This window comes from Vulpes vulpes, chromosome 16, assembly GCF_048418805.1.
Source record: "Vulpes vulpes isolate BD-2025 chromosome 16, VulVul3, whole genome shotgun sequence".
Classification (NCBI taxonomy): domain Eukaryota; kingdom Metazoa; phylum Chordata; class Mammalia; order Carnivora; family Canidae; genus Vulpes; species Vulpes vulpes.
The window spans coordinates 76,326,100-76,344,455 of NC_132795.1; the positions used below are offsets into that span (position 1 = coordinate 76,326,100).

The 18,356-nt window shown below is 35.4% G+C and overlaps 1 protein-coding gene across 4 annotated transcripts in view; it reads right to left on the reverse strand.

The window, feature by feature from the left end:
• SRBD1 (S1 RNA binding domain 1) overlaps nucleotides 1-18,356 on the reverse strand; it is a 193,762-nt gene that overhangs the window by 118,416 nt on the left and 56,990 nt on the right. For all 4 annotated transcript variants that reach the window (XM_025992583.2, XM_072741202.1, XM_072741203.1 and 1 more), the window contains 2 exons: nucleotides 14,397-14,487; nucleotides 13,523-13,630 (listed from right to left, as the gene is read on the reverse strand). In XM_025992583.2, the coding sequence (XP_025848368.1) occupies nucleotides 13,523-13,630; nucleotides 14,397-14,487 (199 nt within the window). The remainder of the gene's footprint in view (nucleotides 1-13,522; nucleotides 13,631-14,396; nucleotides 14,488-18,356) is intronic.

Here is an 18,356-nt window from a genome sequence, read left to right on the forward strand (position 1 = left end):
GAATGGATCTGCAGATAATTCTTATGATTATATCTGAAGAGCAAAATGCTTTTACACATTTTTTCTTAAGTAGAGAGAAACTTCCAACAAATGTTTGTGAAACAAAGAAGGAATCAGTTTCAAAACTGAGCTACAAGAATTCTACCCCCATATATTTAGCCTAGAACAGAGATAACAGCCTCTAAAACACATTTACAGGAAAATATATATTCCACAATACACATATGGCAAACCTTATCTGAGTCCTGTTTCCTTTGTTCTTCTTGAGACTCAGTTTCCCACATTACTATGTTTAAAAGCTTTTTCTCAGATGGTTCAGTAAAGTATAAACAGGCTGTGAAGTTGAACTCGCTAAACAATCTCTGAATAAGATACTGACTTTGCCTTTCATTCTGTCTTTAACAGAGGTTTGATAAATTTTCTCTGGCCACCCTCTTCAATCTCTTTATAACCAAAATGAGTACCTCCTCAACTCTAATCGTAAGCCCCACTCTGGACTAAAGACTCTCTAACCCAAAGAAAAACACAAAAACAAACCATTTTGGGAGGAGCAGAGTTGAAAAAGAATATGTTCTTAACTTCTCATTTACTCCCTTCTCTGGCTAACTATTGCCACCCAACCACCACCACGCCAGCCACCACCACCATAACCAAGTCCTCCCACAAAAGACTTGAAACAACTGCTTTAAATTTCTTTTAGTGCAGCAAGCAATAGCTTGTAAAAGGATGCAAACCAGCTGAAACATTTGACAGACAGTGTTAAATACCAGGGAATTCCTATCAACCATTTTACTTTAAAAGGTACTTTGATGTTAGCTATCTTTCATGTACCTCTTTCATGGCACATTAATAAAGAAAACGGAGCTGAAGTAAATCAAGTCCCAAGGTCACATCTAGAATTACAGCACTGTAGGTACCTGATGAAATACGGATTAATGCTGCATGAGTAGTGAATAAATAAAAGCACCTCTACCCACCAATCAGGCAAGTTTTACAAGTGCTTCTGAACTTTATTCTGCAACTAGACCTGAGACATCTTTAATCCCTCATGCCCCTGAAACCTAATTATCATAATGTGAACCCAAATGTTAGGGTCCCTTCAAAATTCAAGTGCTGTGAAGCAGAAAAGTAATGGGAATTAAGCTGGGTGTAACCTTAGAAATGTACGGATGTGGGGGAACTTGAAAGTGGTATTTCAATAAGTTAGAAGAGCATAATACAAAGATTTAGCCACATAAAATACATTAGACTCAAAAGGTTCCTCTCTCTCTCACTCACTCTCTCTCTCACACACACACACACCAAAAAAAAAAAAAAAAAAAAAACACACACACACACAAAAAAACAACCTAAACCATATAAAACACAAAATAAGATGGATTCAAAAACTATTTGCAAGTATAAGTTTCTGGTCCCAGAATCCTCAAGTCCCATATAATCAAATGAAAAAGATCTCAAGAGCAAAGGATTCCAGCAATTTTGCATTCTCCTAATGCCACTGAAATGAGAGACAGAATCATAGTGATTCTGTATAACACAAACATATCTAACTAAAAAAAAAAAATCCTTAAATGCTCCCAAATAATCAATGGGACATTTTAAAAAAAATGTCAGCGAAAGGTGAGGAAAAACAGCAAGCTCTTTAATGCCAAAGAAAAGAGGAAAAAATGAACCAGAATAGGCAAAAGAGTTAACAGTAACCTGTTAACTCGGGATGAGTTAATTTGTTGATAATGTAGCCCTATTCCTTTCATATCTAATTTATTGAGGGACTATGATTTCAAAAAAGAGTTAAAATTACATAATACAAATACATTCATCTTGTACTTACTACACGTTTGTGTTCACTACAAAACAGAATTCAGCGTAAATCAAAACCGCTCTGGGCCCTAGTCACAGAGACAGTTATTTAGTGTTCCAAAAGATCTATAATACAACCTTATAACATGGTTCCTAACTTTACTAAGTAAAGAATTTATGGAAAGGTCTGTGAATAATTATTTATAAACATTAGAATTTTTAAGATTTATTTATTTGAGAGAGTGTGCAAGCATGCATGCATGGTGGGGAGAAGCAAACTCCCCACTGAGCCGGAGCCCAAAGCAGAGCTGATTCCAGGTTTCCAAGATCACGGCGCAAGCTGATGTCAGATGCTTAACCAACTCAAGAGCCCCTATAAGTATTAGAATCTTAAAAACTATTCTATGTAACTGATATCTCTATGGCAGAAAATACTGTTTATCTGACATATGTATATTAATAACAGAACTGTGTACAGATGAAAATGGTGAATTCCATTCCACTTTCAAGATCACAGTAAAATGTTAGCTTGGAGGAGGATCTAGGAGTTTAAGACTGTACATACACAAACTGAAATAGAGAAAAAATGTAAAACAATTGCTTAAAATAAGGCGTTGTTCCTTCCATTTCTAAAGGTTCTCAAAAATACTCACAAAATCCCAAAGTTCATCACTTGTTACATTAAAGCTGAATATACTGTTGTTTTAATTTACATTTTAGGTTCTGTTATAGCAAATACACTTGTCTAAACAGTACATCTGTTTTGGTTATAATACATTGTATCTTTGGCAAGAACTTGTAATAAAACTAACAAAAATAATCAAGAATCTTTATTGGATCTGGCAACAAAAGCAGATTTGTAACCAAAAACCTTAAGACGAGAAATGACCATCACTGGGCTCTAGGCCAGTTCTAATCTAAGTCAATAAACAAAGATCTGCAAGAAGGGCTACAGTTAAGGGGGGTTGGGGTAACTCCTGCAGATATTTAAATTGGACTTAGGGATACAGAAACACATGGGTTACAAAACTGGTAAAAAATATGTTATTTTGATCAAAAACTGTCAAACTGAATCTGAATACAAACAGTATTTTAAAGCCACACACACACACACACACACACACACACACACCCATAATTATTCATTCCTTATGCTTCCTTTCCAATATACGTCACTGAAATGGTCTATTTAAACATATATTTTTAAAAGTATTCTGGCCATTTCTACAAAATAAATATAAATTATATGGGTTGTAAAATAATTTTACTTTAAAATGTAATTAATGTCACAAACATCCCAGAAAGGAAGCCGTATAAAAAAGAGTCTAGTATTTACGATAGTCACAGAAATGGAAAAAGGATTATCAGTCAGTAAGTGAAGGGTAACTAAATTCTACAATATCACAGTACATTTTCTCAAGCCATTAATGTAGAAAGAAGTGAGACAAATATTCTATCACCCTAACTTATCATTAAGCATAGTATTCAAATTAATATCCAAAAAAATTTTTAGGTATCACAAGTTTTAAAGCTAATTCATGGCCTTCATCACTGCTATAAACTGAAAATGGAGGAGATAGTATTTTTAAATACAAAGAGATTGATCTTACATACAAGAAAAGCAGAATTATTGCACTAGTCAAAAGTAAAATAACGGGGCAACTGGATGGCTCAATCAGTTGGGCAGCCGACTCCTAATTTTGGTTCAGGTCATGATCTTGGGGTCTTGGGTCTGAGCCCCATGTTGGGCTCCTGGGCTCCGTACTCAGCAGGGAGTGTAGACTGCTTGGGGATTCTCACTCCCCTCTGCCTCTTCCCCTGCTCACATGTGCACATGGGCTCTCTAAAATAAATAAACTTCACAACATAACGAGCATTATATAGCTAGATAAATCTTAAATCACATAATTAAGCTTATTGATTTGAAGGAAAGTAAATTTCTTTAAACTAAAACAAAAAAACTAGAGCCAGGTGGTTTGGGAGATCTGCTACACATTATTCTGATAGAATCTTCAATGGTCAGATTTCAAGGAAACCTTAGAAATTATCCCATCGAAAACTCTACTGAAAATTCCTTCTAACATCACAAGTCATTTATTCTTGTGCCAGTTCATCTTGTTAAATTAGGTTCAACAATTCAAGTGTTTCAAAAACTTTTCTAGGGGATCCCTGGGTGGGTCTGCAGTTTAGCGCCTGCCTTCGGCCCAGGGCGTGGTCCTGAAGTCCTGGGGTCGAGTCCCACATCAGGCTTCCTGCATGGAGCCTATTTCTCCCTCTGCCTGTGTCTCTGCCTCTCTCTCTCTCTCTTTGCGTCTCTCATGAATAAATTAAAAAAAAATTTTTTTTAACTTTTCTAATCTGATTCTAATACATCTCAATGTCCACACACTTGAAAACCTCCACTAAATCACTGAGGAGAACATTAACTAATGTAGTGTCCGTGGCAAGCCGCTAGGACTTCACACCAGACATCAATCTAGTAGCTCATCAACATCCTTCTGGGAGACACATAACCAAATCTTTATTTCTCTAGTTTGTCCATAAAAATATCAAGTCTATTCAAAGCTGTGCTGAGATCTAGATGGATCTACCAGTTCTAGTTTTCCAAACAGAAAATGAAACGGGATAAAGCCAAAATTTTTTGCTTGTAAGAAGTGTAGGCTGATTTCCATTGGATATGTTTTATTGCCCCTTCCTAGGTGCTCATAAACCATCCTTTTCTGATTTCATAATAGCCTTTCCTGGTCAAGATCACAATCAATAGTCATTTGCACCTCAATTCCCCTTTGGACCATTAAGATACCATCTGCCTCTCTGCAAGCTTCCATAATTTCTCAACAATTAACTAACAGTGACACCAAAATTTTATTCCCAAGTCCACCCAAAACTCCAGAAAATATTTCACCTGAGCCAGAATATGAATGCCTTATTTTAGTTGCATTCTGGGTTTGTTTGTTTTTGGTGATCTTTATTCTATCTTCTTAGCCCCAAATTAGGCAGTAAATAGGATTCAGGCCTGAAGCTTTAGTCTTCCTGTACTATTTTTGGCAGGTAAGTGACTCTTTTTTATACTTATTTTAGTTACTTACTTTTTTCAGCTTTGTATTTGTCCTTGTAAAATATACAACTGACTGAAACTTTGCAGCCAACACACACAAATTAAGTTAACTCCCAATCTCTTTCCAGTGGTAGGAGCCCACGGAAGTGAGCATACTCCATTTGGAACATGATGGAATATGTGAATTGTAAACCATATGACTAAATATACAGGGCTAAATCAAATACTAGATACTAGCAGACATCAAAAAATTAAGAAAAATGTATGAGTGTAAAATAAAAATTGATCCAAACTTGGTTTGGCAAAGAGCCATTCTTGTGTAATTTACAACCTTCTTCTAGGGGAAAAAAAAATTTCTTCATAGAATCCTTCAGCAATTTTCATATACTTTAATGGGTATAAGACTTAGCAAACCAGTCACCCTAACTATTTTGTTTTCTAGTGTAATTATCCTGCATTCTCATTTTCCGATAGAATATTGTTACCAATAGTGAATCTCTGAATTGGCCTTCTACAAACCTTTTCCTTTGCAAGAAGATTACCAAAAAGACTGATATGTAAATAAAGTGTTTGGAAAGTTTTATTTGACACGAGGAATTTTAATTGAGAAAATTCTACCAATGAATTTAACTTTTTTCCAGAGAATTTGGAAAGGATCCTAGTTTATCACTTTAGTGGTAGAGCACATTCATCTAGCTTACATTTACCTATGTGTTGAGGACTGTAGCCTTATTTTCTTTCCTTAACAGGATCTTTTGCAATTTTATAGGGTAATCTGAATTCTATTTCTAAGAGCTTCCCAACTTTACACTAGGGGCTCCTATAATCTTACCTCATTATTTTGACTTTTCTTTTTTAAAGTAGGCAGTGGAGCCCCATGTGGGGCTTGAACTCACAACCCTGAGATCAAGTCCTGAGCTGAGATACAGAGTAAGACGCAAACTAACTGAGCCATTCAGAACCAGGAGTAACAGCAGATAGCAGAAATAGACTTCCAGGGATTTTCGATACTAAAATTTATGAAACAGATTATATACAGCAATGGTTAGTATGATTAAGGAAATAAAAGGTAGATTTGAAAATATACTCAGGAAAAACAAAAGAGTGATCAAGAAAATCTGAAAAAATATAGAGCTTCTAGAAATGAAAAATATAACTGAAGTTAAAAACTGAAACTTTTCAATTGAAGTTAAAAATTGAAACTTTTCAATTGAAGTTAAAAATTGAAACTTTTCAATTGAAGTTAAAAATTGAAACTAGTGGTAGCGCTACACTCACTATGAACATAATAGCATAATGTACAGAGTTGTTAGATCACTGCATTGTGTACCTGAAACTAATGTAACATCATGTGCCAACTACACTCAAAAGAAGTTTACATGGATAGAAGTCTATTCTCCACAAATTAAACTGTAGAGGTATTTTAATCTCAATCAAAATCCCAGCAGGACCATATGTAGAAATTGAAAAGCTGATTTATACAATTTATGTAGAAGCACAAGGGCCCTACAACAGCTAAAATAATTTTGACAAAAAAGAATGAAATTGAAGGACTTACACTATCTAATGACTTATTAGTGTTAAGACATATAGATCAATTAAACAGAAGAGACTCCATAAATAGATCCACATGTATATGGTCAGCTGATTTTCCACAAAGATGCCAAAGCAGCTCAATAGGGAAAGGAAAATCTTTCATAAATGGTGCTGGAATAACCCAGTCATATGCAAAAAAAGGACTTCATACCATATATAAAAGTTAACTTTAGGTTATACATAAATCCCATACTAAACATGCCTGCAAATAAATACTGAAATTATAGCTGATTAGTCTATACTGATAGGTTCAAAAAAAATTTTTTAAGATTTTAATTTATTTATTCATGACAAACACACAGAGAGAGGCAGAGACCTAGGCAGAGGAAGAAGCAAGCTCCCTGCAGGGAGCCCGATGCAGGGACTCGATCCCAGGACTGTTGGGATCACCACCTGAGCCACCCAGGCATCCTGATAGGTTTAAAATTAAAAATACATCAAATATCAAAAATAACCTGTTGTCAGACAAGAGGAGCTCCGGGCAGCCCAGGTGGCTCAGAGGTTTAGCCCCGCCTTCCCAAGGCGTGGTCCTGGAGACCTGGGATCCAGTCCCAGGTCGGGCTCCTTGCAGGGAGCCCGCTTCTCCCTCTGCCTGTGTCTCTGCCTCTCTCTCTTTCTCTCTCTCATGAAATTTAAAAAAAAAAAAAAAAGGAGAGAGAGAGAGAGATGACTAAAATATGGTGCGACCAAACAAGAGAATTAAAGAAGAAAAAGAAAAAAAAGAAAAGAAAAGAAAAAGGAGGAGGAAGGAGGAAAAAAAATGAGGAAGGAGGAACAGAAGAGGAGGGAGAGGAAGGGAGGAAAGGGGAAGAAATCAAGTGTCTTTGCTGTTTACAAAACACTACAGCTAGCAATAAAGGCCTTCAGAGAGAAAGGGAAAAATCAGCATCCATTCTTTTTTCAAAACTACTCTCAAAACCAATTAACAGCTTTCTATTCTTTGTTTCTGTTACCTAAACTGATTAAGGTCCTCAGTTTAATTTTTGGTTTCTTAGAGACTAAAGCTTCAAAGCAACTCTATCAGTAACTGAGAAGATAATGAGGTTTTATGGCTTCACAAAGAAGTCAGAAGACTTAAAGAAAAGTTAGAGAGATACAAACTTGAGGGAGGCCTGCATATAAAAAAACAAAAAAATCTTGATATTCTTGGACATATAAGAGATTCATATTTTCCACAAAAACTAATATGCTTTATAATATTCTAGACTCAAGAATAATAAAAAACTCAAAAACCATAAAGTAAAAGACAGATAAATCTTAAAAAAATAAAATCTAGAATTCTATACAATATAGAGCCTGGGGCAGCCCAGGTGGCTCGGTGGTTTAGCACTGCCTTAAGCCTAGGGCCTGATCCTGATTGAGTCCTACCTCAGGCTCCCTGCACGGAGCCTGCTTCTCCTTCTGCCTGTGTCTCTGCACCACCCCCACTCCGGTGTTTCTCCCATGAATAAATAAATAAAATCTCTAAAATAAATAAATAAATAAAGCCTGAATTTAAACACAAAATGGACAAAACTACTTGCATAATCAGCCTGATGTGGGACTCGAACCTGGGATCATGCCTTGAGTGGAAGGCAGCTACTCAACCACTGAGCCACCCAAGCGTCCCTTTATCTGGACTTTTATACATATTTGTGATATAAATATTAAATAAAGGCATCTCAAATTAGCTAACGTGCTGAGTTTTGGGAGAAATAGCATGATATAATCTCAGTAATAAGCTGGGTTTGGTAATTAAGCATTTAATTTAAGCATTTTTCGGTTTAGGTAAGGTATCCCTTTAAACCTGTAGTCCACTTTTTAGAATGGATTTGAAAGCAATAAAGCTATGTGCAAGGATCTGAATGCAAAAATATTCATTGTACCTTTGCTGATAATGGGGACGATTAGAAAAAGCCAGCTGTCACACAATGAGGAATGACTAAAATGTAAAATCATATAAGAGTTTAACTGTAGCAATTTTAAATGACTTTATGTAAAGTCCATTGATCAGCTTGGGAATATATTAAGTGGAGGAAGTGATGTAAAACATGTACAGTGTGAGTTCCTTTTAATAACATACACAGTCTAGAAATATGGTCTAAAATATAGGTAAAATAGAAACACCTATCAGTTTTCTGTGTTTTCCAGCATGCAATAACAAATATTAGTATCTCTAAAGAAATGTTTTTTTTTTAATTTTAAGCAAAAGACTTTCATTAGCTTCACTTTTAGACATTTTTCATAAATGAGTTAACCCTTTGAAGCTCAAGATATTCCCTGCAATTAAGTCAAACTCTGGAAGATACAACAATTTATCTCAAGGAACAGAATTATGATTTCTTAAATTATATTTTCTATTAATGGTTGGTACCTTTCTGGAATGAAAGAAGAGAGACCTTTCTAATGTGTACTTTACAGATGTCTAGCACCAACCCTTTTCTCCTAATACAATCTAGTCATCCACTTCTGTTTCAATGGCCAAACCGGCTGTCTACATCTAACCTCAAACACACAACCCCATGCCTCTCCTGTATCCCTTCCCTTTTTTTCATCCCCTCATCACACACTGCACCTCCTCAGATCACTCTATTTTCTAATTCCTTCATTATCCTAATGAACTAGGGCATTGGGAAACAAAATTAATTTTTTTTTCTATATTTGCCTCTTCAAACTCACTTGTATACTGCAGCTTTCAGGGTGGAAATATTAAGTGCAGGGTTTGAATTAAAACACAAAATTTTCTTTTCCATTTGCTGCTCCCAGGTTTTAAGTGGTCTCATATGATTTTACAGAATGCACACAATGCTGTAATTTCTAGCAGGGTTTCTACTATCAGCGTAAAGTGTACCAATCATAGTTTGAAATATAAGAAGGCAAATAGTAAAGATTCCTTTTAATTCTTTCACAGTTCATTAAATAAATATATAACTCTAATCATGTCATATTTTTACTTCAGAAATTTTCATTTATCTTGGTCAAAATATAATCTCTAATCTACCAAATGCAAATTTCTCTATCAATGAAAAAGGAGAGAAAACAGTAAGTTACAGATTTACCAGAGCTTTAAGCTGAGGGGAAACTTTCTACAGTAGTTCCATATTGTAATTCTGGTCAACAGGCTTGAAAAGATTTGTCTGATTAATAGTAATTTAAACCTTAATGTTTAAGAATTCATATTAGTAAATATTTGTTGAGATGGACCTATAAGTACAGAAGTATGTTCAATGAGAAGGAGGTAGAGATAAATAAAACATGATCCCCTGTTTAAGAAGGTTTCAATGGAGGAGAAACTAGATATATCGCATATAAACATAAATGTATCGTAAGGAGCTAGCCATTTCTACATCTCAATAAATTTTACCACTGCCACACAAAAACACTATTTTCTACAAAAGAAAAACCCAGTCAAAAGCAGAAAATAATCAAGTATGATAATTTAACATGAACAGAAACAAATATTCAGATATTCAAAAAATGAGTATGTGCCTACTATGTGCCAGGAGACTGAAAACAGAATATCATACCAGCATAAACATACTTATACTTAAAACAAATCATACTTATAATATTTTAGAACTTCTCTTCACAAACACTTCCAACTTTAAACATATGTAAGTAACTAAGCCTTAGCACCATTATATCCTACAATTTAGTGTCCCCCTCAGTGCCCGTCACCCACTCCCCCCCACCCCCTGAGGGGGACACTTGACGGGATGAGCACTGGGTGTTTTTCTGTATGTTGGTAAATTGAACACCAATAAAAATTAATTTATTAAAAAATATATATATATCCTACAATTTAATTCCAGGCTTTTTCTCCTTTAGTAATGGGGATTTGAAGCTTTGAAAAACTTCTACCATAATATGTATTTTTAGCAGTACTATTTGTAAGATATCTTAAGGGTAGGGAGAGAAACGGGAGTGAGGGGAAGTTGGATGGATGATCAAGGTGTATAGGGTTTATGAGTTAGGAGATAAGTCACAGAGCATGTTAAGCTATGGTAAGTAGGCCAAGGAAAAAGTGTTGGAAGGAATAAGTAAGAGAAAATATACTGGTGGATACGTAAAGAAAAGATTTTTTAGGATGAATACCTGACAGGATTACAGGAACACATATGAGATTATCTGTTCAGGAGGTAGTAAAAATGACTGCCAGAGAAAGCATAGAAATTTTAATAATTTTTTTTTTTTATGATAGTCACAGAGAGAGAGAGAGGCAGAGTCACAGGCAGAGAGAGAGAAGCAGGCTCCATGCACCGGGAGCCCGATGTGGGATTCGATCCCGGGTCTCCAGGATCGCGCCCTGGGCCAAAGGCAGGCGCCAAACCACTGCGCCACCCAGGGATCCCCAGCATAGAAATTTTAACTTAAATGTAGTCTACTATGTAACTTTGAAGTGTTAGATAAGAAAACAGTGATTCCTTATAAAGGCAAGGGGAACAGGCAAAAAAATGAAGTCAAACAGCTGATTTTCTGAAAGCACTCACTGTAAACTATGATTAGGTATTTGCATTACTTAAGGACTTCAAAAGCATATACTAGAATACTAGCAGATAGATTCCACAGTACATTAAAAAAATACACTGTAACCAAGTGGGGTTCAAATCAAAACTGCAAAAATGGTTCAAATGTAGGAAATCTACTACTGTAATTCAGCATACTAATAAGTCAAAAGAGAAAAAAATACACATGATTATAGTAAAATTCTAAAAAAGCATAAACGTTATCTTTCTTGATTTAAAAAAATAAAATAATCATTATTTTAAAAACATTTGTAAATAAAAGCTATTTCCTTTATTTTTTTTTAAAGATTTACTTATTTATTTATTTATGAATGAGAGAGAGAGAGAGACAGAGACAGAGACAGAGACACAGGAGGAGGGAGAAGCAGGCTCCATGCCGGGAGCCTGACGTGGGACTTGATCCCAGGACTCCAGGATCGCGCCCTGGGCCAAAGGCAGGCACTAAACCCCTGAGCCACCCAGGGATCCCCAAGCTATTTCCTTTAAATGATCTTTTAAAATATACAAAAGGCAGTATTAGACTTGAGGGAGGTACTAGAAGCATGCTCATAAAAGAAGGAAAAAAAGGGTCCAATATCATTATTATTATTTAACAGCTTTTCAAAGATACTGCATGGTACCATTAGACAAGAGTAAAAGAGTAAAAGAAAATCAAAAGATATAAAACTTGAAAAGGAATTCATTATCTTGTGCAGATTGTATAACCATATACCTAGAAATCTAAGAGAATCAACTAAAAATTATAAACAATGAAAGAATTCTGTACTATGCCTAGGGACATAATTAACATAAAAACAGTATTCCTTTATATAGAGATAAAATAATGTAGTAAAGTAATTCTTAATAGATACACAAAAATAGATAAATGCAAAAGAAGTTTTAATATTTAATATATGAGATAATTATGAAGAAAACGTCAAAGTGTTACTGAAAACCAAGAGCACTCTCCATTTTAATGATGAAGTAAAGTAAAGCTCAGAGAGGCAGAGTAACACTTCCTAACTTGTAAATGGTGACAGTAAAAGATGAACCTAGATTTGTCTGACTCCAAAGCTCATCCTTCTTCTACTGCAAGACACTGTTGAAAGTTCAATAGATGGACCCTCCATAAGCAAAACCAGATGAAATTCAAGAAGCCTTCACTATTTAATATTTTTAATGATCTAAAAGTTCTATTTGTAAGCACTACAAACGTACCCAAGATATTTATATTAAATTAACATGAACAAGTTAAAAAAAAATCAGAAAAGTTGCCTGAAATAAACTGAACCAACTATATCAGTTCGCTGTGTTCAGTTCCCAAAAGGACTGGATGCAGGACACTTGGTTGGCTCAGCTGTTGAGCATCTGTTTTCAGCTCAGGGCATGATCCTGCGGTGGGACTTATTCCCATATTGGACTCCCTGCATGGAGTCTGCTTCTCCCTCTGCCTCTGTCTCTTTCTCTGGGTGTCTCTCATGAATGAATAAACTTTAAAAATCTTTTAAAAAAAAGGACTATATGCATGTACACAGTTCCCAGAATAGAGAAGATCCACAGTATTCCCCAGACTACTCTGAACAAGAAGGGGTAGGGGGTGGCACTGAGGTGGTCTTTTTAATCTGGTCCTTTCCTGAACCATGGCCCTGTAGCACCTACAGCTTGTTCCTGACCTCCTAATTCCCTTTGGTTACCCTGAATTTGTTTTCCTGACATCTTGATTATACTCTTGGCATATGGAACACTACACTAAATACAAGACCCTTCTCTTTTGGCCTAGCTCCATGGATCCTAGGATTCTTCTTCCAGTGTTGGGTTTTGTTTGATGATCCTGTTAGTCACATACTCATCAGCTGACCATACTTAATTACAAGATTTCTTAAACAGCAGCAGAAGATGGTGCTTGTGCACTCCTCTCTAGATATCAGCTATGGTAATTCTCTTGTCATGGAATTAAACCCAAAGAATTTAAAATTCTACTGTAGTTTGGAAAAGGTAAGCCGGGCCACCTAAGGTCCAAAGGTAAAGTAAGGAAACGACGGTGAATGAAAGCAGAAGTATTATAGATCTAGGGGCAGGACTAGAAAAATGGGTCATGCCAATCCAAAGCTATTCAGAAGTTAACTAGATACCTATATAAAATGAAAGCTTGTGATGAAGATACAAACAAGAAAGGAATATCAGAATTACCTGTAATTGATAACACTTACCTTGGCTGTCAGTTCTAAAAACCAACAATTTATAGGCATCAGAACTTTGCGAGAAAAAAAGCTAAGTTATCCACAGTCCTATGTCCTAGATAGTAGTTAATTAGAGTCCTCCCATAAGATACAGCCTGGAAAACCCCATGAAACCAAGTAAGCCCTATCCTGCTATTCTATGAGAGTTTTCAGGATATTGAAACTCAAATTTCTCTAGGAGACAGACACTTTACATTGTCCTACAAAGAGCTTGTGTGCAGTAAGAGGTGGTATACAGGCAAAGAAGATGCATATCACAAAAAGAGAAGAGAGAATTCATGACAGAAGGAACTGTAGAAGTTCTTTTGCCTCTCAAAGAAAACAAACATTCCTAACATCCTTACCAGTAAACAACATCCAGTGGCGCAAAGTAATTTTTCATTATCAGGTCAGCAAAGTAAGCTTCTGTTTCCCGGCAGGCAGTTCCATTTCCAATCACCACCGTGCTGCAGCTTCAAGGGATAAACAAGATGAGAAATGGAATGAGCTCAAGGCATGGTTTAAATCAATCAGGAGAAAATAACCAGAATGCACAAATACTATCATACGATGATCTTATTCTCTCATATAGTCAAGCAACATCTCCACTATTTCACAAAGGAGACACAGACTTTTGTAGAGAAAAATAGGACAATGTCCCTGCCTTTGGTATGGGAGGCAATGGAGAAATATTTCACTGTCAAACAATCAAGAACACTCAGCTTTCTTCCCATCTAGAAGGAACCAAATTTACACATAGATAAGAAACTCTGGAGCATTCTAGGCCATAATAAAGACACCAGGACTGAATTATGTGATATGTTGTCAAATAATGTCTGAAGCTTCAAACTACTATCACACATCTACTCCTCAGATCCATAAAAAAGAATGGAAGGAAGGAAGAAAAGAAGGTGGGGGGAGGGAGAGAGGGAAAGTGAGGGAGAATAATGAGAGAGTGAGAGAGAGAAAGAGAAAGAAACCCCGAATCAAAGAATTCAGTGCTCACTTTTGCTCACACTACCACCTTTCAATAGCGAAGGTGGCAGAGGAAGGAAGAAGCATCCCTCCGGAGTCTCCAAATGTACAGTTCTTCAGCAATTTGCCCCAGCATGGTTTTACATGATTCCTTCTCTCTCACCAAAGCACTTCCCTTAATCCCTCCCTCCAAATTAGGAGTTTCAAAGGTATCTCTGATTGGCTGAACCACAGAAGTACTCAAAAAGTTACTTATTTTCATACTTGAAATTCAGCAAAAGTCTCTTTATTTTCTCTGCCTCCCGGAAGCCTTGTCCACAATGCAAGTAAACCACATCAGTATGCAGTATCTGACCTTAGAGAAAATGAAAAGAATAAGCCATTTTGTAAGAAATTACAAAACACATAGATGATTTGATTAAGTAATTTGTACCAGTAAAGGGAACTGCTTTATCTTTTAAAATGCAGGATAAATCATTCACATTCACGAAATCAGATTCTCCTAAGCAGTCTGCAAATTTGTTACTTCCAAAGTTATGAGAACAATATTTTGCTATTTATTATTAACAAAATCATTATTAACTAGATTATACACCATGATGCTTAAAAGAGAAATGGTTTTTAATAATATGTAACATCAAGCTAACATGTACTGATATGTACCAAATTCCAGACAATGTTGTAATACTCTTCTATTTCTTCTTTTGGATATGTGGATTTCTTTACTTTGTGTAATTCTTAAGCTGCATATTTATGATTTGTGCGCTTCTCTATATGTTACCTTATATTATTATTTCAGTGAAAAATATATTCAATATTTAAGGGTAATGACATCAAGAACAGAAATCATGAGCTAAGTGACCAACTTAGGAAGCTATGAAAAGAACAACAGAATAATCTCAAAGAAAGTAGAAGGAAGAAAATGATGAAGTTAAAAGAAATTAATGAAACAGAAAAATATATACATAATAGAGAGGACTGGTGAAGTTTAAAGTTGAAAATCACTTAAGGAAAACAAATACTCTTAGCAATACCAATCAAGAAAAAGAAAGAAGATACAGATATATTGAAAAAAGAAGATATACAAATAAATAATATAGAAATGAAAAGAGGATATTACTAGAGCTTCAGGACAGATTAAAAATATATAGAGACTATTATAAACAACTTCATGTTAATTTAAATGATGAAACGGATAAATTCTTGAGAATGTCTTACCAAAACAGACTAAAGATACATACATATATATGTGGGAGTGCATACGGTATTTTTAAAAAGTCATCCTACAAGCAATACAAATAACATCATATCCAAATACAAATACACATGGTATTTCAACAGATGCAGGAAAAGATACGGATAAAATATTTTTCCCATTTACTGTAAAAATGTATAGCATAATAAAAAAAGATGGAGAAAGTAGGACAGCAAAACCAAAAACCAATAGTTATATCTGTAACAAAGTTAACTCCACAAAACTCAAAAGATGATCGATCAAGTGGGGACAATGCAACTATCAGGACCTACATGCATTGGCATTTCTGTGGAGCAAGTAGAGACAAGCAATGAAGTATCTCATGGACCAAAAAATATCAAAAGGTACTTTCCTGTGATATGGGAAAGACCTCCACATACTCTTAATTTATAGGTCAGTAGAGAGACTGCCCACTGAGTGCAAGAAGGACTGGAAAACTCTGATCTCTATGAACTCTTGAAACTAACATGCAGAATATTCCTTTCAAGACAAAAATCCCAACTGAGGAGAACCTGTTAGGAATCATATCTCTATTGAGAAAGATAGAGATAACATGGGCAAAGGAAAAAGAAAATCCAGGTAAAAGGGAGAAAGCATCAGGAAAGCAGATTCCAGAAGGTAGAAGACTCTATATTCAGAGTCTAAGCCAGACTTAGACCTGTCTGCATAGGAGCCATCATCCACGAGCCAAAAGGAGTCAGGCAGCCTCCAGAGAACAAGGTACTACAGAACACTGGACAGCTACCTGCCATGGCTGGCTCTTAGTCACATCCATCCAGCTCTGGACACACCCCCCAGAGACGGAGATCTGTGGTGGTGGAGACCTCCAGAATGATGCTGTCCTCCCCTACTCCACCCTGGATACATGCTACTTTTGAACCATGAGGCCTTAGGACCATATGGCCTTAGGAAAGCTGAAGGATCAGCCTGGGAACTTGTCTCTTCATTTAGTCCCTAATAAGACAATAAATGTGTTTTTAGAGGCCTTTCAAAAAAAAAAAAGTAGATATTAAGGTGCTTTCCCATGTCAGTAATTTGGGGAAAAATGAAGTGATAGCTCCCGAGGTATGTAGCTAGAAAACCTTTCCTGATCTAGTCTTCTATACCAACAGCTGGGAAAAACAAATTTTATGTAAACCTAAGCACAGAAAAAGATTACAGTCAAATTCCATATAGAATGGATATTTTTTAAAAAGGAAATTTTAAAAAAAGACTAGCATGACCTTACAGAAAGATGTGTCCACAAAACAGAAAAATTATAACCTAAAGCTACAAAAATATAGTAGAAAATGAGAATAATGTAAATCAGAATTAGAAAACCCCAGAAATAACAAGTTCAAAACTGAATTAGACATGAAAAAGTTATTTTCAAAAGAAAAATCTAAACCAAAAGAAACACAAGAACAAGTATAGAAGTATTACATATTATATCTGATATATATGTAATACATAGTAGCATAGAATCATAGTACATAGTACATAGTACATAACATAGTATTATATTATATAAATATAATAAATAAGAGAACTATGGGCAGCCCAGGTGGCTCGGCATTTTAGCACTGCCTTCGGCCCAGGGTGTGGTCCTGGGGTTCCAGGATCGAGTCCCGCGTCAGGCTCCCTGCATGGGGCCTGCTTCTCCCTCTGCCTGTGTCTCTGCCTCTCTCTGTGGGTCTCTCTGTGTCTCTCATGAATAAATAAATGAAAAATATTTTAAAAAAATAAGAGAACTATAAGGTAAAAATAAGAAAACATAAAATGCCAAAAAAAAAAAAAATTAAAGTGAAGAACTTTACTATAGAACTGAAATCTATTTCTTATAAATACCAAATGGAAATTCGAAAACTTGAAAACACAATAATTTAAATAAATAACTCAATGGATAGCTTTAATTGCAGATCAGAGATAGCAGAATAGAGGCTTAATTAACATAAAGACAAACAATAGAAAATAAAACAAAAGAATAAAAAACAGAAGAGGGAGTTGAAAGGTCCAATATACATTTAATTGGAATTCCAGAAAGAAATGCAAGAAGCTCTACAAACCCAAGCAGAATTCATGTACTAAAATCCCCCACAATCACACGCACACACATACACACACACATAGAACTAAGTACATCATAAGAAAACCTCTGAAAAACAAGAGAGAAAATCTTAGCAACCTGAGGAAAAAAGATATCATTACCTTCAAAGGTGCAATAATAAGACTTTTGGTTGAGTTCTCACTCTCAACAAAAAGTGTACTAGCCAAAGGGGGAAAAAAACAAAAAATGAAATGACACCTTTAAAGTACGGAAAATAACACCAATCATGAATTCTATACCCAGCAAAAATATCCTTCAGAAATGAGGACAAATCAGAATCATTTTAGACAAAAAAGGACACAATTTGTCACCAGCTGACCCCACATTAAATGTAATAGGTTAGAGAGTTAGGCAGAGAGAAAATAATCTCAAATGTAAATACAGAAATGTAGTAAGAAATGAAGAGCAAAGAAAAGGGTAGGTAATAAATATGGGGAAAAAATGCTGGGCAAAACAATAAAAATGTCTGGTATTTTAAAAACAAAGAATTAAAATGCATCATACACAAATACACTACAATAAATAGAAGTTGGTGGGGGATAGTTACTAAAACCTGAGCCTAGTTTCAACATTTCTTCTGTGACATAGGGAAGGGCATAAATAATAGTAATATGTGGAGATTTTTTATCAACAAAAAGACAAATATGAAGTTTGACTTTCTGGCTCTCACATCGCTATATGTGAGAAAACCATTTTCTAAGTCTTGAAATAATTAACATCATTTCCAAATCCTCACAATACGTATGATGTGAAACTTATGACCAACCAAACAACTTTTATTATTTTTATTTATTTATTTATTAAAGATTTTATTTATTTATTCATGAAAGACACAGAGAGAAAAGCAGAGACATAGGTAGAGGGAGAAGCAGGCTCCATGCAG